Below are 26,502 nucleotides of genomic sequence, written 5' to 3'. Positions count from 1 at the left end.
TGGACGCGTCTCAGCTCCATGGAGTGTCTTGATTCTATATGCGCTTGACAAGCTCTTCTCATCGCGTTTCCGATTCCTTGGTCGTTCGTGGCGTGGTTTCTCCCTGCCGCCCTGCCCTACTCACCATGTGGTCATCACACGTCGTGCGTCGCTGTGCGGTCCGGTCCAACCCTGTGCAGACTCCGTAGGGGACACCAACTCCTTTCATGGTGCCGTGAAGTTTCCAGCGCACTCTTAGAATTACTAAGATCATATACCAAGATACAGAGAGATTGGCATTGACTCCCGTCACTGTGCCCTCCTCAGAATCCTACAGCTGGTGGACTCACTCTAAACTGGCAGGCACAATGGGGCGCCGCACAACCTTGGGCGCCATCAGCCCAGGCAGCATGAATGCCCGGAGATCTTCCCTGGGGATCAGCAGCCGTGTTGCTCAAGGAACAGGTGGGGCGGCAGGCAAGCAGTCTAATGCAGGCAGCAGCAGACGCCAGAGCCTTCGGCCGCCTAGCACTACAGGGAGGCAGTCTACAGGTGGTACGCGGCGGTCCAGCTTATACAATAAAACTGTGAGTGGTCCGAAGAGTGACCCTCGGCCAGTTACAGACAAAAGTTATCAGCAGGCCTGTGTCCGCAGCATCATCTCTTATCTGAGTTCTCATGGCTATGACAACGCCATCTCTCCCAAGCAGCTGAGCACACCAACAACGAAGGATTTTCTTGCCATCGTCACCTTTCTGTTCAAACAGGTGATCAAGAATTGTTGAATTGAAAGGATTGTCTGTGGTATTGTGGGGCTGGTCATCTGACAGAAATGAAAACACTCTGCAGATCGAACCAGGATTCAAAGTCCTGGGGAAGCTGGAGGAGGAGGTGCCGGGCATGTTCAAGCGTTTGAGATACCCTTTTCCGATCAGCAAGACCGCACTCGTGGCTGTTGGCAGCCCCCACACTTGGCCCCCACTACTGGCAGCTCTTGCATGGCTGGTAGAGTTGCTCAACTACAGCGAAAGGGCGCTCAGCTCAGCAGACCTGCCACAGACGCCCGAGGCTCTAGCAGACCGAGACACATCAGGGGACCGAGAGTTCTTTGAATACGTCAGCAAGTCATACCGTTACTTCCTTTCTGGTGATGATGAGATGTGCGCAGCCGTGGATGAGGAAACCGAAGCGAGATTCATTCAGAAGGACGAGCAGACGCGTGAGGATATTGGACGCCTGGAAAAGGTGGGTGAAGATTTTGGAGTCCGGGCTAGTGTGAAACATGTGCTCCCTTGCTTGACATTATTACCAATTCGAGTGTTTCAGTGGTGTCCTTGTATGTCCTGGTAGGCCAATGAAGCCCTCCAGGCCCAGCTGGACGACATGACAGGCCAGCCGTCCCCCAAAGCGTTGCTGGTGCAGAAGCGTGAGGATATCATCGGTGATATTGAGAAGCTTCGCAGTCTTCTTTCCAGCTTGCAGCAACATCGAAGAACCCTTCAGAAGAAGATTGCAGAGAGAGAGGCAGATCTCACGGCAAAGCGTGAAGAGATGGCGCTGCTTGAAAAGGTGCCGAGAAGCGTGCTTGTGTTTATGTGACTATACAGCTTTTAGCCATCTGCATTCTCCATCCCGGACAATATGAAAACGGCCTCCTGAGTGCTGATTACCTTGATGCAATTTCTGGTGAATCTCAGGAGAGTGAAGGAATCCGGCATAAGATTTCGATTCAGCCAATCAATAAGGAGGACATTGCCCGGATGAACTATGACAGGTGAGTGCCATTTGAGACTGCAAAACACCTTTATGATATGCTTCCCGCCATGCCTGCTTCCGTAGCACGGGCTAGACTGTCACGGAGTTGCCAGTACTGCACCACCTGTGGTTGCTCAGTTCTATGCCACGTGACCGCAGGGCAAAGCTGCAGATGGCCCTGGATGCCACCACACAGCACAGAGAGCAGCTGGATTCAGAGGTGGCGAAGAGCGAGCTTGCGCTGGAGGAGCAGATGGAAGCATTGGAAACAGCTTCCTGGGATTACAACAAGAGTGCCGACCAGCTGCAGCTTATCCCCTCTACTGCCAAGCGAGCCGCTGGTGTGGAGTTTGAGATGGCAGTGAACAGAAATGCTACAAATGGACATGAAACCTTATCTGTAGACTTGAAGGTGCTCATTGCTTATCATGAACACATGTGGTTGCCAAGCACAGAGAGTGAGGATATGGCCAGAAGTAAGACAGTGTCTAAGCAGTGGGTGTCTTGCAGGGTGTTGTGCGGCCTGCCCTCACACGGATCCATGAGCAATATGTGGCAAAACGGAGGGCAGCGAGCGAGGCGCTTCTCATGGCTCGCGAGCAGCTCGGCATCCAGGAGGAAGGCCTGATAGAACGCCGAGAGGAGAACCTTGTGGCTGAGGCTCAAGTACGTCAGCATGTCATGTCGTGCTATTGCAAATCTCTGGGGCAGTGTCTGGGAGACGTCGCTTGTGTTGGTTTCAAGGGACAACCTTAATCTGATCATTCAAGTGAAGCTTCCGCTTGCAGAGTGCTAAGCGTGTGGATGCTTTCCAGGTGCACCAAATGGAGGAGAAGCACAAGGCTGCACGCGAGTCTTTAGAGAAGGCCATCAGCTCTGCAAACTCAGAAGTGGAGAAGATCCAGAGCGAGATCACGAATCTACAGTCCAGTGCGAGTGATAGCGTAATTGAGAGTGAGGAGAGGCTGGCACGGGGGAAAGAGGAGTTGGAGAACACCAAAAGGTAGGATCCATCCCTCCATACTGTGCTCGCTGCAGATTGAGCACACATGCTGACTTGTCATCTCCATCTTACTTGCTGTGATGGTGCAGGTCTTGCCATGAAGAGTTGCAGGCCCTGAATGACGACTTGACAACTGCACTCAACCTGCTTGTCAACCACAAACTCCATACTCAAGATCTGCTAGAGGAGCTCCAATCCAAGTCACAGGCCACCCTTGCTGCCATCAATGCACAAGCAGTTCCAATCTGAGGGGGCTCTTCTGTAATGTTGGCCAGCATCAACGCTATTCTTTCTGCTCCAAGGATGGGTAAATAGCAAGTTGTTCAGCACATACAGGCAACAGTGCTTTACGTATTCTCCGTTGAATGATCGAGTTGTAACATGTCATCTTTGTGGTTTTCATTGCTGCATGTCCTGTGCCTGTTTCACATCTGCCCAAGCTTGCAGCGTCGCTAGGTGAATCTACCATTAGTACCCTAGTTGAAAAGGTTGGGTGCTGACATTCGGGTATGCAGTTGGAGTAAAAAGGCAGGATGTGTCTGCTACGTCTCTTCATGGAGCTGAGCTGCCCCCCCCCCCCCCCCCCCCCCTTCATAGGTCTGGTTTGCCTCTGCCTTTCCTCTCTGCTGCACAATGGGGCACAGCTAAGCACCCAAATCACTGACATCCCTTGGACTTGGCCATGTCGTATACTCCTGCTGCACTTCCCCAGCTGTCAGGCCATCTGGTGCTGTTCCCATCGTCGATCTAGAACTATCCCGTCCAATCCTGCTTTACTGGGTGAACTGTCTTCGTGTCCCATGGGAAGTGACCTCTTCCCCTGGAGTTGCCGCGGCAGCAGAAGTGTACCATTTCAGATGTGGATGCGCATTTGCATACTACCATACAAGCATATCACAGCATCCGGCAAGGCAGCAGTAAGATCAACACAAAACACTATAACGCCGCCCAGCGATGGGATCACTCACAGGCAGCAAAGTATACCTGAGTGCTGACCAGACTGATGATACATCTTGCCCATGAGGCCAATTCCTAGTCATTCAGTCATAAAAAAAAACCGTTAACTGATCCTGAAGTGACTGGGATGAGTCTAATTAGGTCAACCCTTCATCATCGTGCGCTAGTTGTAGAGCTGGTATCAACTCCGTACCCTCGCCTTATGGGACACAACTACCTACCATCAGATCCATATGCTCCTGGGCTTATGTTGCAATGATGAAACGACTTGCTCAGCCATTTTGTTGGAGAAATGTGCGCGTCCATACTATTTTAAAGTCCATTGTTGGTACTTTACATTTCATGGCGATACAGCCAGCAATAAACATCTGGCAATTGTGTTTCACAAGGCCAATGCTATGGAGCTCTGACATGGAGCTTAATCCGTTGACAGTCATTATGGTGGTACATCTAACGTTTGATCTGTTATGCATGTACACTTGTATGAACTGTGCGACATGTATGGCGTTAGCAGTATTTCTGAGTAGTCTCTATGTACATGAATGCTCTGTCGAAACATCAACGTCACCTGTAGGCTTCCAGAGAGTCCCACTTGAACTCAAACTTGCACATCCTGCAAGTCATATGATTGCCTGCATTGAGAAACAATCGATGTTAGCATGTTGCGGTAGATGCAATATCTCCAGAAGATTCTAGTCATATGAAATATAGGGAAAGGTTACTCTACTGTCTGACACTTTCTATACAGTAGCTTTCTATGGGAGCTGTTCCCTGATGTGACAAATTATGCGGTGGGTCGTCTGGTAGTGTCGTCTGTGTTTCGAATTCCTTGGGTAAGGTTACCTCCCTCCCTCTCTGTGTCATATGCTTCGGAAATACCTCATTCCCTTGTTGCGTTAGGGAGGAAGGCCCTCAGTTCATGGGAAGCTACGGGTGGGTGGGGGGTGGGGGGCCTTACATCCTCCGTCCTTCTCAATACCGACACCGCAACGAGGACAACGCTTTACTCCTTTGGGTAGATTGTCTTCGACAGGAGCGACTCCGTCCTCGGTCTCCCATGTTTTGTGACACACGAAACACATAACAGTTTTGTATTCTAGGTAACCGATTCCCGAACAAGTTGGGTCTATGCAGTCAACCTGCATGTCGACGGCATAGAAGGGGTTGGACTGCAGCCGAAATCGTTTTTCCAGTTCTTCTGCCAGCCCGCTGGCTGCCTTTGACGACTCGAGGACTACCTTTTGGGGAAGAAACTTGTCACAGGCAACGCAACGGATGCGCAATTGTCGCTGAGCCCTGCAAGATCGTAGCTGACAATCTATCCATGTCGCAAGACAGGATGAACATATGCCGTGATCGCAGTACTGGGAAGTTTGTGTCGAATAGTCGTATGGGTACACGAGCTTCACCACGCTATCGCAGCAGATGGGACACACATCCAGCGATTTCAACTGGGGGAAAGGGTCGCGGGTATGCTCGAGAAGGTAGCTGTTTGGCAGAGGCGCCGATGCTACCCTCGTCACTAGTGCCATGACGTTGATTTCGTTACAACACCTTCGGCAAACACAGCTCTGGTCTGGAGAGGAAATTTAGTCCAGTCGATTCGAGATCGCAACATGTCAATTTATACTCGTATGTATTGAAATTCCAGTAGAGGCGTTGGTCGGGACTCCGGACTCGGGATTCGGGTGGGCTGTTGTGCTAGCTATCGCCTATCTCCTACCTGACGTACCTAGCACCTAAAAAAATATCCTGCGTCCTCGTCGTACCTGTCTCCCTATCTATTAGGCACCTACCTACCGGCTACCTCGTGAACTCGCTCTGCAAATTAAATGCCATACATTTAATATGCATATATTATTATTATGGCCTATTTATGGGCCCTAAGTATGGGACAGTAGGTACCGGTAAAAAAAAAAGTTGATAAGTTGATTACATTACGAGCACCAGTCAACAGAGGGCAGCCAGTAGGTAGCGCGCCACACAGCTAAAAACATAGGTAGGTACCCTAAAGGTAGGTACCTACGTACCGGTACGGCGGTACTCGTACTTATCAGTCATCAGAAAAACAATATTTCCGATTTCGCAAGCGAACAGCGATAATCCTTCAGTATGCATGCATGATGCATCTGACGTACAGGACCGGCTCCGCAGGTTATTATGGGTGTCAAATTAACGCTCATTTATTATTATTAACCGGGTTATTATTATTCATTATTATTAATAATGTTACTTTAATATTATTAATAATGAATAAATTAATCAATTAATAATAATTTAGTCTTGACCAAGACTTTGGGTTGCAGTGCTTGCAGAGTGCAGATCGCTTGACCAACCCCTATCCGTAGTGAAGTTGGATCTGCATGCAATAGCGGTATACGTTCACTTTATATGATCGAGCCATTATATGCATTGAGTCAGGAGGAGCTACACGCAATAAAGATCAGTAATCGGTGTCAAATGAAGACTTCACTTATGTGCTTCAAGCAACTGGTCCACGACGTCACTAGCATTGGCATCATCAAACATGTTTTGAGTAGCAACAACGTCCGCGTTATCAAGTGCTTGCACAACTAGGGCATCCTCCAACTTGTGGAAGAAGCCCAGGTTCGCAACACCATGATGTGCGGGGCTGATTGGGGCTTTGGCCCACTTACCTGTGAGCACCCGTATTTTATGAACAAAGAGCCCAGATTCAAGCAATTTGGGTGGTATTCATTAATGTTAATTTAATATAATAATAGTGGCAGGTATACCGCATGTGCCTGCAGGTTTTAAGGTATAGGCACCTAGAGGGTAGGTGTCATGGGAATTGGGTTGCTGCTCGGAATTGGGAATTGGGGAATGGGAATTGGGAATAGCTGCTCGGAAAGAGTGAAGGGCCGTTGATTACTGGTACGAATACAGCCTACAGGCCTGAGCGCAGCCGCACAGCTCTAGAGGGTATGGTCTATGGAGACAAGAGACCATAATTTATAAGGGCTGTACTGTACGAGTAGCAGGCTCGGAATTAAAGAGTACTCGTAGGTAGGCCGTACGTACGTTCGAATTGTTTTGAATTTCACTAGCCACTCCGGTCATCCGGTGAGAATGTAGGATTTACAACGACCTGGATAATCAATAATGATTTAAAATCGCCCCCGGGGCCCGGGAGGTGAAAAAATCTTCTCATTTTTGAATATTATCAAAGTATGATCCTTGGGGTGAAAAAATGATCCTGGTGGGGATATGGCCATATTGGCCGGAATCAGTACAACGTACAAGGTAGGGTACGTACTAGGTACCGACGCCTACGTACCCGGCCTAGCATTCGAAACCTTCCAACATGAAATATCGGGTGAGAGCTCCTGTTTGCTGTGCTAAGCCCTGTGAGGCCTACAGGGTAGGTATCTACCGAGTACCGATAGTAGACAGTAGGTAGGGATAGTACCCTTCCTACTCGTACCTATCTCGTACGAGTAGCCATGGAGAGGAGGAGCCATGGAGTTCGAGTAAATTTTTAATAAAATTGAATTTTAATTAAGGAATTTCCTAAGTAGATCCCGGGGATCGGAGGACCCGGGTCCCTCGATCCCCCCCTCATGTCCGGGGCCCCAGCATGAGGGGGGGTTGGGGGGTAAATGGGGGGGGGGGGGGGGGGGGGGGGAGGAGAGGGGGGCGTACCAGTGCAGTACCATGACTGTCCGTTGTTAACACGACCAGTCAACAACGGGCAGCCATGGTTTTGACCTTGGACGGGAGCGCCGCTGGAATAACACCTCTGCCGACTCCTACTTGTTCGCCCTACCTTGTTGAACGTTGATTGTGAGAGGTTTGCTATGGATGCGACGGAAAACGAGGTGGTGGCAACACAGAGCTACCCCCTGGCAGCTACCGCCCCCCCCCCCGCCCGTAAACGGTCCGCGCCCGACGGACCAGCCATCCGATGCCTGCCCCGTTGCCCAGAACGCTTCCCGCAGCTGTCTAGACCTCCTATCGGTCGCTGCAAGTCCGGAGAACGTCGTGATGCAATCGACTAGGGACATATTTCATTGGGGGAGTGATGATTCGGAAGATGAGGAGGGGGAAGATGACGAGGAGGAGGTCGTGGAGGGAGGGTGCAGCGGCGATGCTGCGGATGCGGACCCGGAACTCCCGTCCTCTGACTCGCTTCCCGCTCCGACCCTTGCCGCTACTGCCGAAGCGCCCGACACCGATCCGTGGGATTCGCCAGAGTATCTGGCGGGCCCTGCACTAGCTGATGCGTTCACCCTCGCTGTCGCAAGGGAGCAGGTCCAAGCCTGGGCATCGGCCTGTGGCTTTAACGTCATTCAAAAGAGTGCGGACCAGACAGTGGGGAAAGCGACTTTCCGCTGCAGCTGCAAGGGCCGCAAGCACACCGGAGGGGGGAAGAATGACACGTTGGAGGCTGGGAACAAGAGGGCTAGGCAGACTACTTATGCACTGCCAGGAGAAGCAGTCTGCCCCTTTCAGTGAGTGGCCCGTTCAGTGATTGTGTGTTTTGAGGCTAGGGTGCTAGCATCATGTGTTTGACTTGTATGCATAATATGCAACACAACACTGTTTTCACATTGTGGAAGAAAGAAAGAATTACAAGGCATCTAACTACGCTATTACTATGCACAGGATCAACGTGAGGGTTAAAGGCAAGGACAACCCGTATTACCGGGTTACCTCCATGAAGTTGGAGCACAACCACCCTCCCCCCTCTACTCTATCCCAGTCCTACGTAAACCGACTACGGGATCTAACCCCTGAGCAGAAGGACTACATCTGCAGCATCGCCGATACAGGCGTTGGGGCAGAGAGTGTCCTTACCTGCTTCAGGAGGCGCTTCCCGGACGGCCCGCCCATCACCGCCAAGGACGTCGAAAACTTGAGGAGTCCGGAGGGCAGAGGCGGTTCGCAGGACGCCCACCAGCTTCTCCAGAAGTTGATGGCCCTGCAACAAGAAGATGACAGGTGGTTCGTCAGGTGTGTACGGCCTGTGATGCAGTGCAGTGCTGGGGGGGGGGGGGCTGCAGACAGTGGCAGAGGGGTAGGGAGGCAAGGCAGTGCAACGCCCATAGGGCGTAGTGCTGGGGGGGGCTGCAGACAGTGGCAGAGGGGTGGGGAGGGCTGGCAGTGCAACGCCCATAGGGCGTAGTGCTAGGGGGAGGCTGCAGACAGTGGCAGAGGGGTGGGGAGGGCTGGCAGTGCAACGCCCATAGGGCGTAGTGCTGGGGGGGGGCTGCAGACAGTGGCAGAGGGGTAGGGAGGGCTGGCAGTGCAACGCCCATAGGGCGTAGTGCTGGGGGGGGGCTGCAGACAGTGGCAGAGGGGTGGGGAGGGCTGGCAGTGCAACGCCCATAGGGCGTAGTGCTGGGGGGGGGCTGCAGACAGTGGCAGAGGGGTAGGGAGGGCTGGCAGTGCAACGCCCATAGGGCGTAGTGCTGGGGGGGGCTGCAGACAGTGGCAGAGGGGTGGGGAGGGCTGGCAGTGCCACGCCCGTGGTGCGCAGTGCTCGGGGGGGGGTGCAGGCAGTGGCAGAGGGGTGGGGAGGGCTGGCAGTGCCACGCCCGTGGTGCGCAGTGCTCGGGGGGGGGGTGCAGGCAGTGGCAGAGGGGTGGGGAGGGCTGGCAGTGCCACGCCCGTGGTGCGCAGTGCTGGGAGGGAGCTGCAGGCAGTGGCAGAGGGGTGGGGAGGGCTGGCAGTGCCACGCCCGTGGTGCGCAGTGCTCGGGGGGGGGGTGCAGACAGTGGCAGAGGGGTGGGGAGGGCTGGCAGTGCAACGCCCATAGGGCGCAGTGCTGGGAGGGAGCTGCAGGCAGTGGCAGAGGGGTGGGGAGGGCTGGCAGTGCCACGCCCGTGGTGCGCAGTGCTCGGGGGGGGGGTGCAGGCAGTGGCAGAGGGGTGGGGAGGGCTGGCAGTGCAACGCCCATAGGGCGCAGTGCTGGGAGGGAGCTGCAGACAGTGGCAGAGGGGTGGGGAGGGCTGGCAGTGCACGCCCGTGCAGTCGAGTGCTGGGGGGGGGGCTGCAGTGAGGGAGAGAGGGGTGGGCAGGGGTGGGGGGGAGCTGCAGTGAGGGAGAGAGGGGTGGGGAGGGCTGCGCAGTGCACGCCCGTGCAGTACAGACTAAATATGTTGTGTGTATGCATTGCCCTAGGTATATGTTTGCCCCCGGGACCAACCAGCTGACTCACCTTTTCTTCATGAGTCCTACGCAACGAGACTTGGCGGTGGACTGCTACCAGGTGTTGATTCATGATAACACCTACAAGACAAACAGATTTAAGCTCCCATGTGGGCTGTTCTCAGCCCCTAACAGGTACCCCGGCCCCCCCTCAGCTCGCTGCCCCCTTACTATTGCATAAGGCCCTGTGCTGACATTGCCCCTATGTGTTGGTTCAGGCATGGGCAAACATGTCTACTGGCTGTGGCTCTCACAAGCCGGGAGGGGACAAACGACTACAACTGGCAGCTTCAGTGCTATCGGGAAGCGGCGGGCATACCTCCACAGCTGATCCTGACTGACGCCGACCCCGGGGTGACTGCCAGCATTGCCGAGACCTTCCCAGCAGCTCGCCACCTGTGGTGCCTGTGGCACATACATCAAAACCTAAGGAAGAATCTCGGGCGCATACTGGACACCCAGTACAGTCAGTTCGCTGCCCAGTTCAAGGCCTGTCAGCAGCATGTCAGCGAGACTATCTTCAAGGCAAAATACGAGGAGCTGAAGCAGTGCTGGCCAGAGGCAGTGCCTTACCTGGATCAGCACCTGACTCCCAACGTCAGGTTCTGGGCAGGGTATGCCCACGACCGCTTCTCCACGGGCGCTGTCTCCACCCAACGAGGAGAAGGCCTGAACAGGCACTTCAAGGCCAACCTGTCCGGCCACTCCAGCCTCTCGAAGCTCTTCCAGCAGGTCCTGCTTAAGGAGCAGCGGGAGGCGGTGCGGTTAACGACCATCACTGCCAGAGAGGAGGTAAGCGCCAGTATATTATAGGAGGCAGTGGGGCAGTATAGATGCAAGGCGGGAGACAGGCAGAGGGGGTGTGCAGTGCAGTGCAGCTGCAGCTGCAGCTGCAGAGCGGGAGAGAGACAGAGGGGTTGTGCAGTGCAGTGCAGCTGCAGAGCGGGGGAGAGACAGAGGGGTTGTGCAGTGCAGTGCACGGCAGTGCAGCTGCAGATGGGGAGGGAGACAGAGGGGAATGCAAGAGCAGCTGCAGCTGCAGCTGCAGCTGCAGAGCAGGAGAGAGACAGAGGGGTTCTGCAGTGATGTGCTGACATAACATGTGCTGATGCAGGTGTGTGCAACTCAAGCTGCGACTGCATCACAGGCTACCTTCCCAACGATCTACCGTGACATGAAAGAGGCACTGACAGGCTACGGAATGGGCATGATGGCAAAGCAGATGGCAGCGAGCAGCAAGTACGGGGCGAGGGTGGTGGACCTCACCTCCTTGGATGACTCTGTCTTCGTCGAGCAGCCCGAAGACCCCTTCGTGGAGACCGACCCCGATGTTCTTGACCATCGCCGCTTCGAGACAGCTGCAGAGCTCCGGAGCAGCCTGGGGGACACAGCCACAGGCGAGGTCAAGGTCTTTCAAGTTGACATCCTGCACACAGTCACTGCCCAACTGTGCAGCCCACATTTCGTGGTGCTGCATGACAAGGTCAGTGGGAGGGAGGCGTTCAAGGCCTACCTCTGCACCTGTGGCTCAGGGATCCGCTGTGGAGTCCCCTGTCGCCACTACTGGGCGGTGTTGAGGCACTCCACCGCTCCTGCCTTCCACCGAGGGCTCGTCAACGACCTGTGGTTCAAGGCATCACAACCAGTGGGAGTCAGCATCGTGAACATGCACCTTTTCGACGACCCCGAGGCCCCACGGCAAGAGACGGAGTACTACAGGCCCATGTACGTACTAAGTCCGGGAGATGGCTACCCTGAGGAGATCGGCGAGAAGATGGAAGAACTGGCAAGGGACCTGTCACTCAAGAGGAAGTGGGGGACTCTACTCGGCGAAGCGAAGAAGGCCATCGAGAGGGCACTGCAGACCGGAGCGGAGGACGGCCTATACGCGACCCTACGAGGCTTCGGGGAATCATCAGGCGGCCCGAGTATGCCGCCATCCCTGCTAACCTCGAGAGGCGGACTCCAACCGGGAGGACCTACTGTCCAGGTTCGTAACCCCGAAGTCGTGAGAGGCAAGGGCCGCCCTAAAGGATCGATTCGTGTCGGAGCCGGATCGAGTACGGTTCCCCCCAGCAGGCAGCCCCGTGAGCCGCTAAGATCCGTGCCGGTTAATATTCTGGAGCGGGAGTTGGGGGATCATGACGAGGCAAGCAACGGCAGCGCACCTGCGGCGTCCGGAGGAGTGCAGCAGCGCGACGGAGAGGCAGCCCGTCCAGCAGCTCGGAGCAGGAAGCTCCGGAAGTGCGGCTGCTGCGGGAGGATGGCGCTTCACAACTCCAGGACCTGCCCGGAGAAGAACGCGGCGGGAGATGGTTAGATGGAGTGCCGGGCAGGACTTATCCATATTTCCAGCTGAGTCAGTGACAGCTTGCCACTGGAGTGGTGAGCATATGGGGAGGGGGTGGGGTCTAGGGTCTTGGGCTAGGGTTTCGGGCTAGGGTTTTGGGGGGCAGTATGGGGGCAGGGTGGGGGCAGGGTGGGGGCCGGGTGGGGGCAATAGGGCGGGGGTGGGAAACGGGGGGCCTGAAAAAGTGGCAAAACAAATGACATGAAAATATGTGGTACGAGTACGAGCAATCCGTAGCCGTACCAATGTAATCATGATTTCTTGCCAAATCAGGCACGGGGTCCTCCGATCCCCGGGATCTACTTAGCAAATTCGAATTTATAACCTGTTCGAGTCTGTTGAGCAATTTTGCCTTTCGCTCCGCGTGACCGCGTCCCTCCATAATAGGCGTCGATAATTTGAATAGCGTCATTTTTAGCGGTATTTTTTAATATTAATAATATTTTGAATAGTACGTTTGAAAATCGGCACGGTAGGTACCTTACCTACGGGTCTACAGGGTAGGGTACCAAAGGAGATCCGAGCTCCACGATTACAGCAGGAGATTATAGCGGGGTGTTATACGACCCCGCTATAATTCGAGAAGTTATTGAATTATAGAGGAATCTCACAACCCGCTATAATGGGGAATACCGCTATATTCAATCCTCGAGCTGACGTGTCTCGAGGATTTTGTCTGCTGGAATCGGCCTGGACAGCCGGACTATTCTTGTTGTATTCGCGATTTGTACGGGCATTTTCTCCCGAAAATAGACAGGAATGTTATAGAGGGATCGTTATAAGGGGGTGTTATAGAGGGATCGAAAGGCGCCTATTGGCTGGCCACTTCGCCCACTATCTTATTTTAAAACAGAATTAACTGTAGGTACTCGTACGAGTAGGAGATAGTATCTCCTACCTACCGCCACGGCCAGCTACTCTCCGCTCAGCGAAGCCTGGTCTTTTCGACTGGAATCTCGGGTATCCTTAACAGTACAATAGTAGCTCGAAAGAGTGGGGCATGTGGGGGGTTTTTCGAGGGGGGGTGGAAAAAAAAGAGAAAAACCACCTTCTCCCGGAGGTGGGGGGAAAAAACCTACCTACAGCCTGCTACAGCCTACACGTACAGACTACAGTACGAGTACCACAAGCCAGTGCATGTTGATTGGCGGTCGCGAGCGTTGGTTTCGACTTTGGTCCTGCCTGCCTGGCTGGTTGGTCGATCCATCGGCTGCCAGGTGGCTTTGCTGGTAGTAGGTACCCCTACCCATAGTACCTGATGATGCCCAACCTAATACATAAGCAGTACGGGGGCGGTCCCTGGTAGGGTGCAGACTGCAGGCTGCAGGCTCTAGAGCGAGCAGCACCCTGCACCTGACCAGCTGTAGATCATGCCTGGGGAACTGCTCAGAGTCAGGTGGTTACAGCAGCTATCCTTAGAAACGCTACACTTTGCTCTAGGTTGGTATTGGGGGTCTTGGAGATGGCCGGGGGTCTGGCGGGGCCATGGGGCCGTGAACAAATCACAATTGCTCCGCAACCCATGCAACACTCTGCAGCGACATGGAATGGACCGTGCGTCATGCAGACATCGATCCGCTGTGGGTGTGTGGGTCCAATCTGTTCCGACAGTTGTTGCACCCCATCCCATACGCGGGCGCACAGTGGTGTGAGACAGCACTTAGACTTCACCTCATACGCACAGCACAGCACGGCCGTGTGATACCAACCATCGGTCGAGCATCAGTGAGAGATGACAATCCCAGAGCGAGAAAAAAGGTGGCCCTGCCTGTCTGTTCACACCGCGTCCTGCCGTTGCAACAGGCAGGCAGCGGGCGTCGGGCTGCGCACATCCTATCGCCGGACCGTCACTTGAAAGACGCGCAGTTTGTTGTCTTCACCGCAGCTTGCCAGCATGTATCTATCCGGAGAGCCGCCCTCGCCCTCGTGCCTACTCTTCTCCTCCTCCCCAGCAGCGGCCTGACTCCAGCACAGCCTGGCATAGAATGGCAACCAACACAGACGTATCAACAGTCTGGAGCTTGAGTCACCGCCTGACCCTCACCGTGTAGTGCAGCCAGGGGTCAGACCCATTCATGCCTGCCCCGGCCACACAACTGTCCGAAATCCTGTCCCAAAAGCGACACTCCACTCACAGGGCTACAGTGAAGCACGGCAGTATGGCTGACAGACACAAAGGGCGAGCGAGAGCGAGAGCGCGCCGGCCCACCGTTTCACTGCGGCACAGTGCGCCGAGTGGGCAGTCGATTCCCATACAGTACGCAGAGTTGACTGCCCGTCGTCAGGCAGCACGGCCACCGCAATTGAGCCGTCCTGGGGTGCAGACATGGGGGGTGGGGTGCTCAAGCCACGGTGGCGGCAGAATCAGCGGCATGGACGGCAATGGAACAGCGGTGGTTGGGCGGCTGGAGCCAGGGGCCACGGACCTCAAATCCTATGGCTATGGTGTATGCGCTGGAATTTGCCTCGGGTAGAAATGCTACGGACACGACCGGGTGATCGAAGATGTGCTGGTGCACAAGGGCCACCCCAGCGCTGACAGCGCCCTGCAGGGGACGAGTCGAGGGTTCCTCAGGGATGGAGCAACGCATGGGTTCGTGTGTCGGTGGAGGTGCTGATGGATACAGCGTGGTGCGGCAACACAGCAGCCGGGAGGCGGTGCAGCAGCACACACCTGATCGTGGCTGGCCTCGCTCGCAGGCCGCGCTACGATTCTCCAGAACTTGACAGTCTTGTCACGAGAGCAAGTGGCAAACAGATCGCTGCCGGGAGCCCATGAGACGTCCCACAAGATCCGGTCATGGGCTTTGGCCTGGCGGTGCATCAGGCTGTACCTGAAGCCCCCTGCGAGGTCTCCCAAAGTCAGAGCACATGACTGAACATAGACGGGCGGGGGTCTGGCACAACACATGACGAGCTCATGTGAGACTCTTCCAAGGCCTGAGGGATATCACTCCCGCCCTCTCTAAAGCAAAGGAACAAGACCAGGGCGAGTCGGGAGAAGGGGAGGGGGAGGGGAGCAAAGATACCGGCCGCAGCCACAAATCAGCTTGGGCGATGCTGACATAAATACCCAGTACTGTCTGTCAGGCAAACAGGAAATGTGGTGTCGGCAGTGAGTGAGAGGGCAACAGTCTGACGAGTCAAGGGCCTGACAGCCGTGCCGGTGCTGACCAGGTGCGTGTGCATCTACAAGCCCTGGGGGATTCGCGGCCCACCTGCGTCAGAGTGCCTTTCAAACAAAGAGAAAGACCTGTCGCGGGACGCGGAAAGAAGGAAGTGCCCGCTCGGAGCCCACTCCAAAGCTGTGACCGTGAGCGTGTGACTCTGTTGCAGAAGCAGCGCCAGGCGCCAAGGGGCTGCGGTCATGCCAAAGCACAGGCGATGGCCGGCACCACAGGACACTTGACAGGCGGCGAAACGCCGTGACGCTTACCTTCAATTGTGCGACTGTGCTCCAGTCTTTTGTGCTCCACACCTGCAGGCAGTTGGGCACGACACACACATGGATTAGACGCACGGACCGCGAGACGCAAAGACTGCGGAGGCACGGCCGAAAGGATGCGACAGCCCTCACCCGGATGGTTGCAGTCGCCACATTCTGGGCGCGGCAGGCTGACGCTATGTGAAAGCCCGTCGGGTCGGCGGCCAAGCTGATAATGTCGTTGCCATGCCCAAAGAGCTTGCGGATTTCGGGCCAGAGTGTGTTCTGATTGCGCCCAAGCACGACCAGAACACCCTCAGTACGGTTCACAAAGCTGCCGGCCGGCTGTGCTGGCGCACAACAAAGCGAGAGTGCCAAACACGAGAGAGAGAGAGAGAGAGGGAGAGGCTTGCCTGTGCCAGCTGCTCCTCAAACGGTGGCCCTTCCAGGGTGCAGGGGCGAGGTGCGGCCGAGGGATCATCGTCAAATGCGGAGGGATTCTCTGCCGGGGGCTCTTCGCTGGCAGCCGCGGGGTTGTCAGACGCATACATGGCTTTGTTTGAAAGGCCCAACGCAGCGAGCGAAGCCCCGAGCGCAATGCCCTCAGCCGCTTGATCAGCTGCGCTGACCTGAAACACAGCACAGCCCAGGATCAGGCGTATCGCAGCGACGCCCCCACGCGTCCTTGAAGCAGGTTCCCAGAAGCGGGTGTGCCACCAGTGGCCGCCACGAGTGACCGGCACCCGCAAGAAGGGTTCCTGGGCGACTGCCCAGCATGGCCGTAATCACGAGCAAGCGCCTGACGGACGGGAAATCACGAGACAAACTCATCGAGGGTGGGAGCAGTCCATGTACCTGCTGGCCTCGCGCCAACTGGATGCTGGATGCAAATGCGGCTGGAGCTTGAAACACACGAAGGATCTGTAGAGAGGCCAGCAGCGGTTGGTTGCCGGTTTCGATCATGAGCATGTCATGAAACAAATGCAAGGGGGAAAACGCAGGGTCCCCGCAGCTGCTCACCTTCTCCTCGCTCCCTGAAACGTATCTGAGTCCTGTGATGACGTTGGAATCCTCCAGCGGCAATGGGGCGATACAGGAGAGGTTGTGGCCGTGGACCTGCAAGGAACAAACGGTGGCAAGTGTGACAACCTTACCCGGACAATATCGCACGGGAGCCAGGGGGTTATCAACCATGGCACCGACAGCCCGGATCCAGACCGTGTCACTGTCAACACAAAGGCGGCTGCATGTCTTGGTCCCAGCAACTACACACATACCTGTGGTCGAGCCAGTTCGTACCAGCCCGAGGCGCTGCAGGCCGTGACTCTCACTGTTTGATCTGCGGAGGCGCTGATCAGAGCGTCTCCACCAAGCACCTGCAGGGCAGCACGGAGCAAAAGTCGCATCTGTCAACGTCGCAGCAGCACTGCAACAGATTTGCCCTTGAAGTCCTGAAACGACAAACAGCCGTTTCAGACCCCGGGGCCGTGCCTGGCGGTGCATTCCAGCGCCGCTCCTCTCGCGGGCATACACAGGCATGCGTCTCTTGGCACTGCAGTCCCCCCCCCCCCCCCCCCCCAACCCCCCAAGTTTGCAAAGCGCATAGCCTAAACAGCTGCAAGGCAGCTGGCATGCAGTGACACGGGGATGGCTCTATGGCTCTGGCACAGTCCTTGAGCCTGGCAGAAACTTTCAAGCCACGTGCATCAGGACACAGCAGAGTGATCAGGCATGATGCAAATGCGTCACGGTTGGGTGGCAGTGCCCGTATGCAGCGGCAGCATCATGGCGTATTGTGTGTGTCAGCCGTGTCAAGCAGTGGGAGGCTCCCCATCGACTGAGCGGCATGGCATGGCATGGCATGGCATGGCATGGCTGCGCCTACCCAGTGACAGTCGGTAACGCTTGCAAAGTGTCCTCCGAGGGCTTGTTGAGGCTGCCACTGCTCCTGGTCGTCACGCTTCCACAGATGGAGAGCTCCCGAAAAACCGTGTGCAATAATGCAATGGCCTGTGCACAAGGCGCGCTATCAGCGGCGCCCAGGAGGTCTGCGATCGCGAACCAAACGGCCATGATTGCCCCTCACGCATTATCCCCGAGCGCATGCGAAATCTACGATGCCAGCGGCGCGCCATCAGAATTATCGAGTAAAGGAGCGTCAGCAATGCCAGACGTCCATGATTCGGTGTGTGGGAGTTGCGCCCGGAAAACGTGTGCGCGGGCGCTGGCACTGCACTGTGCAGCAGACAGCGGACACTCACAGCTGGAGTGCCGCCTATATCCATACCGACACATGGCATGAAACTTCGTCGCCCGGTGCACTGGATGCAACCTACTCAAGCACAGCAGTGCTGGAGGCCACCTGAGGACAGCTGTACGAGTACTAATGCACGGACAGGACTCACCGCATGGACTGAATACGCCCCCAAAGTACCCGAGGGCGCTGGAGCCGGCGTCACCAACACTTTCTTCACTCATCCACACTCCTGCGGTCAAGCTCGGCAGCTCAGCTCACCATCTGTGTCTGGCAACCCCCCCCCCCCCCCCCCTTCAAAAAGAAACACACACACACACACACGCAAAAACCCTCAAGCGGAAAGCAGGCGGGCGACTGCGGTGTCGGGATTCTTGCGGCATTCGGTTCAAACAACACAAAGCCTGCAACGCAGCTCACCAGGCTCAGCCATGTCAGGGCGCCACAGCATCATGGTTCGGTCCATGGATGCACTCAACAGACAGAGTTGGGCCCGAGAGAGTCCGGGGCATGGCTCCCACGACAGAGAATGCACCCAGTCTTCATGGCTGTGGACAAGACAGAAACAAACCCATGCGCTCAAAAGCTGCCTATCGCGGGATGGCGTCTGCAAGAATGCGTCTATGCCTGACGGCCGCGGGAACTGTGCTGTGAGAGGTGAAGACTGCAAGGCCATCACAGCCCTCGCCCGAGTCCTTGAGCACGGGCTGGAAATTCAGCACACGAGCGGTCAAGTGGAAGCAGGGTAGGGCGGCATGCGCTGCCTACCCGACGAGCACAGCCTCGAGCGCGACGGTAAACTTGGTCGTCCCGGCAAGGAAGGAAGGCTTTGAGGCAAGCCTGCAGGCGGTAAGAGCACGCACGCAGTCAGACAAGTCCGAGAACGACAGTCGCTGGAGTCCCCCAACCCTCCGGGGAACGACAGATGGAGAGGGTTCAAACTTGGTTATCTGTGCCAGCAGCGGATTGTCCTGCGCCATCGTCTTGCCGTCCGCCACCCCTGGGGTAGCAGGAGTGGCTCGCCATATCCGGATGGTTTTGTCCTGTGAGCCGCTCGCCAACAGCAGGTCTGCAGCGAGCGTTCGATTACTGTTTCAAAAACAAAAACGAAACATGTGTGGCATGCGCTGGGCAGGGGACGAAGCACGCCTGTGCTGACCCTTCAGGTGCACTGCGTACAACGCCGTTGGACATTTCTCCTGGCAGAGCCCACACAGGTCTTACCCTTGCGATGACCGTCGATCTCAACCGCTTGAAAGCGCACGGCACGAACCCAGTCCTGGTGACCAACGAGCGAAAAGCTTTCCTGCAGCATTGCATGGCGCAGCCGAATGCGAGGGGAACCTCAGGGGAACTACTGGCGTATCACCAGCGAGGAAGGAAGAGTAAACAGCAGCGGCCCGTGACCCCCAGCGTCCACCAATGCGAAGGCTCGTGCTGCAGCTGCACGTCGCCGACACAAAATCGTTCGCTGCGGTTCACAGAGGGCTGTGTTTCCCTCACCTGAAACTCGCCGCCAGGCGGCGCAACCATCAGCTTGATGGTGCGATCCACACCCAGGGACAAGGCCGTCCAATCGTCCGACCCGGACACGGGCAGGCTCGCTACGTCGACGCAGTGGGCCAGCCTGAATGGTGTCCAGGTGACGGCAAGCCAGCAGGCAAGCAAGGCCAGCTTTCAGTTCCAAATTCCAGAAATGCACCGCCCCTGACTGACCGGACGTGTGCCCTCCCCGCAGAGGCTCACGGCAGCCACATGTGCCAGAGCACAGGTACATAGGTGTGGCGGCCACGTGCTCCCAGATGGGTATCCGGTGTTGCGTTGGATGGAACGTTCGGAGTGATGTAATGACGGGGGGCCGTGGGAATGGACTATGGACCTACCTGGTGCCCAGGTCAATTGTCTGCTTCAGCGACACAGCCGCCAAGTCAGCCTCTCCTTTGCAAGTCCACACCTTGACGGTGCTGTCTCCAGCACAGCTCACAATTGTGAAGTCCCCTGCGGCCCGCGTGACAGACAGTGCATTGCACAAATTGGAGCGACGTTTGTTGCAAGCTCGATGGGCTGCAATGAGCTATCGCTCCAAACCGGATGGCGTCGCCAAGGCACAGAACCCACCTGATGCGTGCATGTAGCACTGCATGGCTGTGATTGAGTTGGCATGGGCCTGCAGGTGTTGAGAGGGTCACAGTAAGCGAGCTTTGCCGTGGCTCGGCCGAGTGATGACAGCCCACAGCGCCTGAACAGCGCTGTGAAACAGGGGAAGAGAGGAGCAGCGCCTTCTGGCCTGCTAACACGTGCCTGGAGGGTTACAACACAGTCCCAGCCTCCTCCCGCACTGCTGGTGTTTGACCAGAAGATGATGCTTCCATCAGCTGCACCGGATAGCAGTACACCTGTCCGTCCACCAGCGCACGTCAAACCAAAGGATGACAAGGTGCGGCGTTCGGTGAAAGCGCGGCGGCATGCAACAGAGGGATGTTCGAACGTCGGCAGGGGGGGGGGGAGGTTCCGTAATGCTCTGACACCTGCGTGTTGCTCCTGTGGGAACCACTTGCAGCAGTTCACCGTTGCTGCGTGTCCATGGAGTGTGGCCACCACTTTTGCGGCCTGCACAGGTGTCAGTGCAGGCACGTGGGTGGGAGCCGTGGCCGAGGAAATTCAACTCCGCATCGCCTGCAGGGGCTGTACTGTAGGTCCAAACCAACGTGGAAGGGTGTCTGGCTACGCAGATGAACGCTGAGGTTGGTCAAACCATGTCAATCTTACCTGGGGATCGTACAGGATCACTGCATGATGACTGCCGTACGCCACGAGGCCGGCGTGGCCCCAGTCCAAGCCTCCCACTACACGATTACAACCGGCGCTGACGTGCACAGGTTCCACAAGCACAGACATCCCTCCAGATCTCCTGCACACAAACAGTGTGCCAGATATATTTGCCGGTGAGGCCCATGTGCGATACGTGATGTTTATGATCCATAGCACAACAGCAGATGTGTGTGTGGTGCTGCAACGTACGGCTTGCCAGGGTGTATGGTGAGTGCGGTATCCTGCGCACGCCAAACGTTGAGGCCCAGGCCAGCAGTTGGCAGATGTACGCCCTGAAAAAAAGGGACAGCAGAAACAAGCATGGGGCTTTGCAGTGAGCAGCAAGGAAGACGAAACACACCCCAGCGTTGAGGCTGGTGCTGACTCCCCATATATTTCAAGTCAACACAGCAAGCCACAGAGTGAGCATGACGGCATGTGCCGCAGACAACACACGGCAGCTGTGGACGCAGGGCGTGGAACCTGAGAAGGGCTCGGCTTTGGGCCGAGGCTTTGATGGCTAGCCGAGGCTTTGATGGCTAGTGCAGTAGACAGGCAACCAACAGTATCACAGAGCATCGGGACAGTACCTGCGTGTTCGCGCACCGAGTCACCGCGTGGCTGCTGGCAAAATAAAGGTACAGATGAATGTCACAGAGAAGCGCAAAATGTTGCTAATCAACGTCAGACAGTGATCGGAATTCTGCGATGATCTGCAGGTGGATAATGTGGCTCTTTCGTCCCACCTCGTGCTGCCCATGGCGGCCCAGGCCTCCGAAAGTTAAAGGCAGATATGCCATCCGGGAGAAAAACAGCCAGTGCGTGAGATCGCTACTCGTACGGGGGCACATAGATCGACTACGAATACGGTAACATTCGGCAAGAAAACTATATATTTAGTAGACGGCGGCGCCGAGCGAGCTGCCCGGGTAGCTCAGTTGGTAGAGCGCGAGGCTTTTATGAAAAGCAAGGATACCTCGTGGCCCCGGGTTCGAGCCCCGGTCCGGGTGAGCGACTTTTTGCCATCACTAGGTACTCTCATCCGCCAGCTAGGCCGGGACACACCTTTGGCGCATGTATCTCGTACGAGTAGGGTGTGTGGAGAGGTGAACCCTTAAGGGTCACCAGTCTTTTTGTTTGACAGTCACTGGGGCAGCCGCACAGCTGCCCCAGCTGCCCCAGCTGCCCCATGTATCTCGTGAAAGGTTGATTACATCCGTGGGGTTAGCCTATGGGCCAAATACAAACATACCCAGCCGGCCTAGACAAGCCGGTCTGCCCCATGTATCTCGTAGGGTAGGTAGGTAGCTAGATATCCTAGCTACTCAAGCCTCAAGAAGGCTTCCCATCTAGTTCTTGTTTCGAATCCTGATGAGCGCTCTGATGAAGAGCTATGATTTATGAATGGTATCCCCTACCGTACGATACTGTACGACATCTCGCGCGCCATCTATTCGTCGCAGGCCTTCGAGCCAGTTCGAGCTGTGGTAGATCAGGTAGGCACGTGACGCGCGACGCAGGAGTTCCGGAGTGCGTCAGGAGCTACAATATCCTCATATATGCTTGATACGCGATCCACTGGCTTCCAACAGGGAGGAACAGGGAGATCCCGCACATAGCTAGTGCCCAATCCCTACTCGTAGCACCTAGCGCAGCTGCTGCAGCCATCTGTGACCAGGCACATTTTGTGGGGTGTGTTCTATGAAGTCGGGTTGTTTATCATTCAACACCAGCAATCACCAGGCGCATTTGTGCCGTGCAGCCTCAGCCGGCCTTCCACTGCAAGAACTGCTTAAATCAAAAGATGCAGACTTTTCAGACTTGTATCCAAATCGATTCATTGCTGGACACGAGCACTACATATCAAAATCAACACTCTAGGTTCCGGTACTCTGAGTACGGATTGCCTCATTTTGCGCCTTGTGCAGCTGCTGCATGACCGACTTTATTGCCGCCTTCAGTTCCTTTTGATCCTGTCCAAGCACGTCCAGCGCGGCATGGGGGTCAGTGCCTACCCTCTGCGTGCCGGTCCATCTAAGCCATGCACACCGGCACCCAGAGCATGCAAGGGTCTCCCAACTCATCAGATAGGCATATGGTGACACGGCATGGGGTGCACCAGCAGCGCAGGAGATGGATGCATACAGGGACGTCACAAAGCCCAAGCAATGCGCCGCATCGCGTGTTGAGAAACGCACCTTTCGCTGCTGAATTGCGACTGCTAGCTGCTCTATTATCACAGGTGGCCAGCCGGTGCGAGGCAGGGCTGAAATGAACTCGTCCCCGCATCTCTCGTGCACTGACGTCAAAAGAGTTGCCACCTCGCCGAGGAGTGACGACACCGCAGCGTCCTGGAAGGCAGCAGGAGATGCAAAATGGACAATGTCTGAGCAGCTGATCCAAGTTGGGCAAGGCTGGTCTGGTCTATGGACAACACGCGCGCGTTTGCTTGTTGTTGCGGGCAGGCAGGCAGCAGCGGCTCTGAAACGGCCCACACCTGAAGATCGAGACCGCCCTGCATGATGCCGACCACACAGGCATCGTATGCAACATGGTCTACTGCCCAGCGCCGGAAGCCAGGGAAGGCCTCCCACGACGTGGCGTCTGTCCTTGACGACAACCATTGCGTGACCAGCATGCTCAGCGTTTGGATGCAAATCTTGCGCACGCTCGGGTCGACATGCAGAGAGGCGCCGGAGACGAGGCCCTGTGCATTCCCCGTCAGCAGAGGAAAGCCACCGTCAGTTCGCCGTGGACTCAAAACAAGGATGCAGATGCCAGAGGTCGTCATGGATTAGGAGCCCCGGCGCTCGCGGGTCGTACCTGCATGCACTGCTCGAGAGTGGCCATCTTCAGGCGAGACAGAGCGCTGGCCAGATTGTTCTGACACAATGCATGGAGCATCGAGTAATAGCTCCGCTGCAGCTCTGCCTTCTCCCGTTGGTCTTCAGTGCTTCCAGTCGCCTGCACCTGGCTGTTCGCCTGAATTTGCTCGGTTGCGCCTGCAGCCGCGGATACGTCAGTCGTGACAAACAAAGCCCGGCAAGAAGAGTACAAAACGAAACCAAACCTGGGCACGTCCAAGCACGGAAGCGAGCAAGCGCCATACCTGTGCCGGATCTACCCGACCAGTCCCAGGATGGCGTCAACAGCTGGCCGTGAGTGACGTCAAGCAGAGGGCCGAGCACACACTCGCATATGCTGAGCATGTTCTCCTGTGCGTTGCCAAGGACAGAGCAAGGGGGGTAGGGGGGGAGTTTTCAGTACAGGCGGAGCGGTGAAGGCCGCGACGTACAAGGCCTGAAAGACAGCAGGGCAAATGCTGCGGCGCTGTGCGTATCTCGGAATGCAATGAGGAGGCAGGCAAGCCTGAGGTGGGTGCAGGTGTGGGCGGCTGAAGGGAAGGCAGACCTTGAAGCGGCACACCAACTGCACTAAAAGCCCCATCACATCCACTGTGTCCTCCGCGTCTAAGCCATCGCAGAGCAGCACTTCCAGGGCGCGAGGCATGTACGGCAACACGGTGGCCCCCAGCACTTCAACGTATCGGTGTAGGAGGGCGACAGTGCGCGCCCGGAGCGCTTTGTTTCGTGGTGCAGCCACCGGCACTTGAAGCGCGGCACTCAACACACGGAGCAAAAGCTCACCAATGGCAGGACGTGCAACTGTCGCCATGTGATGCGTGAACCCCTGTAACAGTGATGCGGGCAAGAGTGCAACAGATCAGGGCGCAGGACAGCCTACGGGGGAGGGGGGGAAACGACATTCACCACTCTGCCCCTCAACGTGAACGCAACGGTTTCAGCTGAAGGCCGCACCTTTGACAGGTGAGAGATTGCCACGAGAGCATGCTGCACCATCTGAGCTTCGGTGCCGCCCCACTTGGCCGCAAGCTCCATGTTACCCTCCACCTGCTGCACTAGCGGCGCCAGAAGCCCTTGCACATACGCCAGTTGACGGTCCGCAGGCAGGTCCTCCCCACCAAGAAGGATGCCAGCCGCCTGTCCGCGGGTACAAGCAGGATCAGCAAGGGCGCCGCCGCGGGAAAGGCGGAACACAGGTCCCCCGATACAAACCACCAAACCCATGGGGCGGGCGGATAGACACTGCGCCACACCTCAAAAGCGTACATCCTGTCATCCAAGTACGACACCGCTCCTGTCGGCCCTTTTCCGTGTGTGCCCTTGGGGCCAGCCAAGACCGGCCCACCCGCTGCGCTACCCTGAGGCGCCGGAGTTGAGGCAATCCGAATGAGATGTGGTTCCAGACCGGCCAAAATAGTCTCCAGCATGGTGCCAAGGCTGCTCCTCAGCTGCCGCACGAGCCGCTGGAAGAGATAACACGCTCGCGTTGACACAGCCGCAGAGCTGTGCCCCATCCCTCGGTCATCGAGCAGCGCGCCGAGCACAGCAGGCCCTAGCGCCGGCTGCGCTTGGACTACTCTACAGTATCTCACAAACGTTTCCAGCACCGCCACAGCCACCAGACGGTGCCGGGCGTGAGGCAGCTGCGTGCCGGCCTGGCACGGACACATGGGAGGGGGGCAAGTGAGGGCGCACCACAACTTGGCCGGTTCTGAGACACAGGACAGTCAGGCCAATCACAGCACAGCCTGTTGGGGTCAGACCTGCATCAACGCTGCGGCCATTTGCCCCAGCACTCCACAGCCCGGCTTTGTGTACTCCTCCGATGCCCCCTCCCCAATCTGGTACAGAAGCGTCACGACTATCTCCACCTCCTGCAGAGGCATCAAGCAATGGACCGACTGAGGGACGCACACCGGACCATCAAGCGCATGCGACGGAAACAGGCATCAGGGGGGAGTGGCAGAACGATGCCGGGGCCGGGACCTGAAAGGAAGCCTGAGGATTGGCTATCACTGCTTCAAGCCTCGATCCCACAAAGGACGTTGTGTCCGACAGCGTGATCCTCGCGATGTTCCTGAAGAGGGTGAATGCCTCGCGCCGCTTTGCAGCCACTGTCTCCTCGATCTGTCGGCCGGGCAAACACACGGCATGAGGACGGCATGCCCATCATTTTTTTGTTTCCCCCCTTTACGACAAACGCGACAGGAAAAGAAGAGAAGAGAGGGGGGAGGGGGGGGGGGGGGGGGGGGGGGCGGCATTACCTCTTCAATAATTGCCAACGTTTCATCGCCAGATGCGTCCGCTGGCATGTCCAGTGGGTACATAGCACAACGAGATAGCCCCTCGAGAGTCAGACGGGCGTGCTGAAGGTGCTGCTCTGAGAGGCCGGACAACCTAGGCAACACAAAAACCTGGTCAGGAGGGACCTCGTTTGCCGTCTGTGCCAGGGTGGGTTCCAGCCGGGTGATGAGAGGCAGCAGGGGGGGCAGGCGCCCTCGTGCATGGGCACCGAATGAACATTTCACCTTTTCAACCGTTGCATGTATGCCAAAAGAAAAGGCACCATGGCCATCGCCACCCCATCGACCGGAGAATGCAAGGCAGATATCACAGCGGGGAAGAGGTCCGAGAGCAAACCCAAAGCGGCATTTGTGGCATCTTGGGCTTCGTTGACCGCCTCAGGATCAACAGTGAGCCCGACTGCGGCGATGCTCATCACACCTGCAGTGCGTGACAGAATTTAGCTACAGGAGGCGCCCCCGGAAACGTCCTGCCACAGCCAGTAGTACCAGACACAGTACTGCCAAGGCGGAAACACGGACCGTTCTCTGCTCTTTTCCAGCAGTCCAGCAGCTCATTCGCAAGTGTTGCGAGGAGTGTGGCGTATCGCTCTGCCAGCTCGGGATCCGGGTCTGCGTTTGTGCTTTGCTG

At 56.5% G+C, this 26,502-nt stretch overlaps 4 protein-coding genes and 1 non-coding gene across 5 annotated transcripts in view; 1 reads left to right on the top strand and 4 right to left on the bottom strand.

The window, feature by feature from the left end:
* Positions 1–4,258: 4,258 nt before the first annotated feature.
* On the bottom strand, positions 4,259–5,226 carry LOC142357763 (putative E3 ubiquitin-protein ligase RNF144A-A). Its single transcript, XM_075409304.1, has 2 exons — positions 4,653–5,226; positions 4,259–4,326 (listed from the first exon to the last, which is right to left on the bottom strand). Exons 1-2 carry the CDS (start codon positions 5,224–5,226, stop codon positions 4,259–4,261), a joined length of 642 nt encoding a protein of 213 aa, XP_075265419.1.
* An 8,448-nt stretch (positions 5,227–13,674) lies between these two features.
* LOC142357762 (uncharacterized) lies at positions 13,675–20,061 on the bottom strand. The gene is made up of 20 exons (XM_075409303.1): positions 20,012–20,061; positions 19,777–19,891; positions 19,397–19,520; positions 19,118–19,199; positions 18,836–18,962; positions 18,662–18,733; positions 18,314–18,441; positions 18,045–18,125; positions 17,525–17,649; positions 16,917–17,015; positions 16,660–16,755; positions 16,495–16,560; positions 16,053–16,268; positions 15,793–15,924; positions 15,652–15,693; positions 15,434–15,542; positions 14,890–15,059; positions 14,642–14,761; positions 14,425–14,528; positions 13,675–14,190 (listed from the first exon to the last, which is right to left on the bottom strand). Exons 1-20 carry the CDS (start codon positions 20,034–20,036, stop codon positions 14,049–14,051), a joined length of 2,175 nt encoding a protein of 724 aa, XP_075265418.1. The 5' UTR covers positions 20,037–20,061; the 3' UTR covers positions 13,675–14,048.
* A 17-nt stretch (positions 20,062–20,078) lies between these two features.
* LOC142357761 (uncharacterized) lies at positions 20,079–20,994 on the bottom strand. Its single transcript, XM_075409301.1, has 5 exons — positions 20,915–20,994; positions 20,663–20,804; positions 20,422–20,503; positions 20,195–20,289; positions 20,079–20,132 (listed from the first exon to the last, which is right to left on the bottom strand). The coding sequence occupies exons 2-5, from the start codon at positions 20,789–20,791 to the stop codon at positions 20,079–20,081; spliced, it is 360 nt and encodes a 119-aa protein (XP_075265416.1). The 5' UTR covers positions 20,792–20,804; positions 20,915–20,994.
* Positions 20,995–21,627: 633 nt separating this feature from the next.
* On the top strand, positions 21,628–21,714 carry Trnak-uuu (transfer RNA lysine (anticodon UUU)). Its single transcript is given in 2 exon segments — positions 21,628–21,664; positions 21,679–21,714. It is a non-coding gene; the product is annotated as a tRNA-Lys (tRNA).
* Positions 21,715–22,546: 832 nt separating this feature from the next.
* LOC142357760 (uncharacterized) overlaps positions 22,547–26,502 on the bottom strand; it is an 8,879-nt gene continuing 4,923 nt past the window's right edge. The window contains exons 4-16 of the mRNA XM_075409300.1: positions 26,394–26,499; positions 26,097–26,292; positions 25,833–25,965; positions 25,555–25,695; positions 25,332–25,442; positions 24,822–25,223; positions 24,523–24,705; positions 24,116–24,394; positions 23,814–23,919; positions 23,528–23,706; positions 23,202–23,411; positions 22,903–23,055; positions 22,547–22,677 (exon numbers count right to left, since the gene is read on the bottom strand). Coding sequence (XP_075265415.1) covers positions 22,582–22,677; positions 22,903–23,055; positions 23,202–23,411; positions 23,528–23,706; positions 23,814–23,919; positions 24,116–24,394; positions 24,523–24,705; positions 24,822–25,223; positions 25,332–25,442; positions 25,555–25,695; positions 25,833–25,965; positions 26,097–26,292; positions 26,394–26,499 — 2,295 coding nt within the window. The 3' untranslated portion in view covers positions 22,547–22,581. The remainder of the gene's footprint in view (positions 22,678–22,902; positions 23,056–23,201; positions 23,412–23,527; positions 23,707–23,813; positions 23,920–24,115; positions 24,395–24,522; positions 24,706–24,821; positions 25,224–25,331; positions 25,443–25,554; positions 25,696–25,832; positions 25,966–26,096; positions 26,293–26,393; positions 26,500–26,502) is intronic.

This window comes from Convolutriloba macropyga, unplaced genomic scaffold, assembly GCF_964194025.1.
Source record: "Convolutriloba macropyga unplaced genomic scaffold, txConMacr16.3 SCAFFOLD_605, whole genome shotgun sequence".
In the NCBI taxonomy this organism is placed as follows: domain Eukaryota; kingdom Metazoa; phylum Xenacoelomorpha; order Acoela; family Convolutidae; genus Convolutriloba; species Convolutriloba macropyga.
This window is presented reverse-complemented; position numbering and strand designations above follow the sequence as displayed.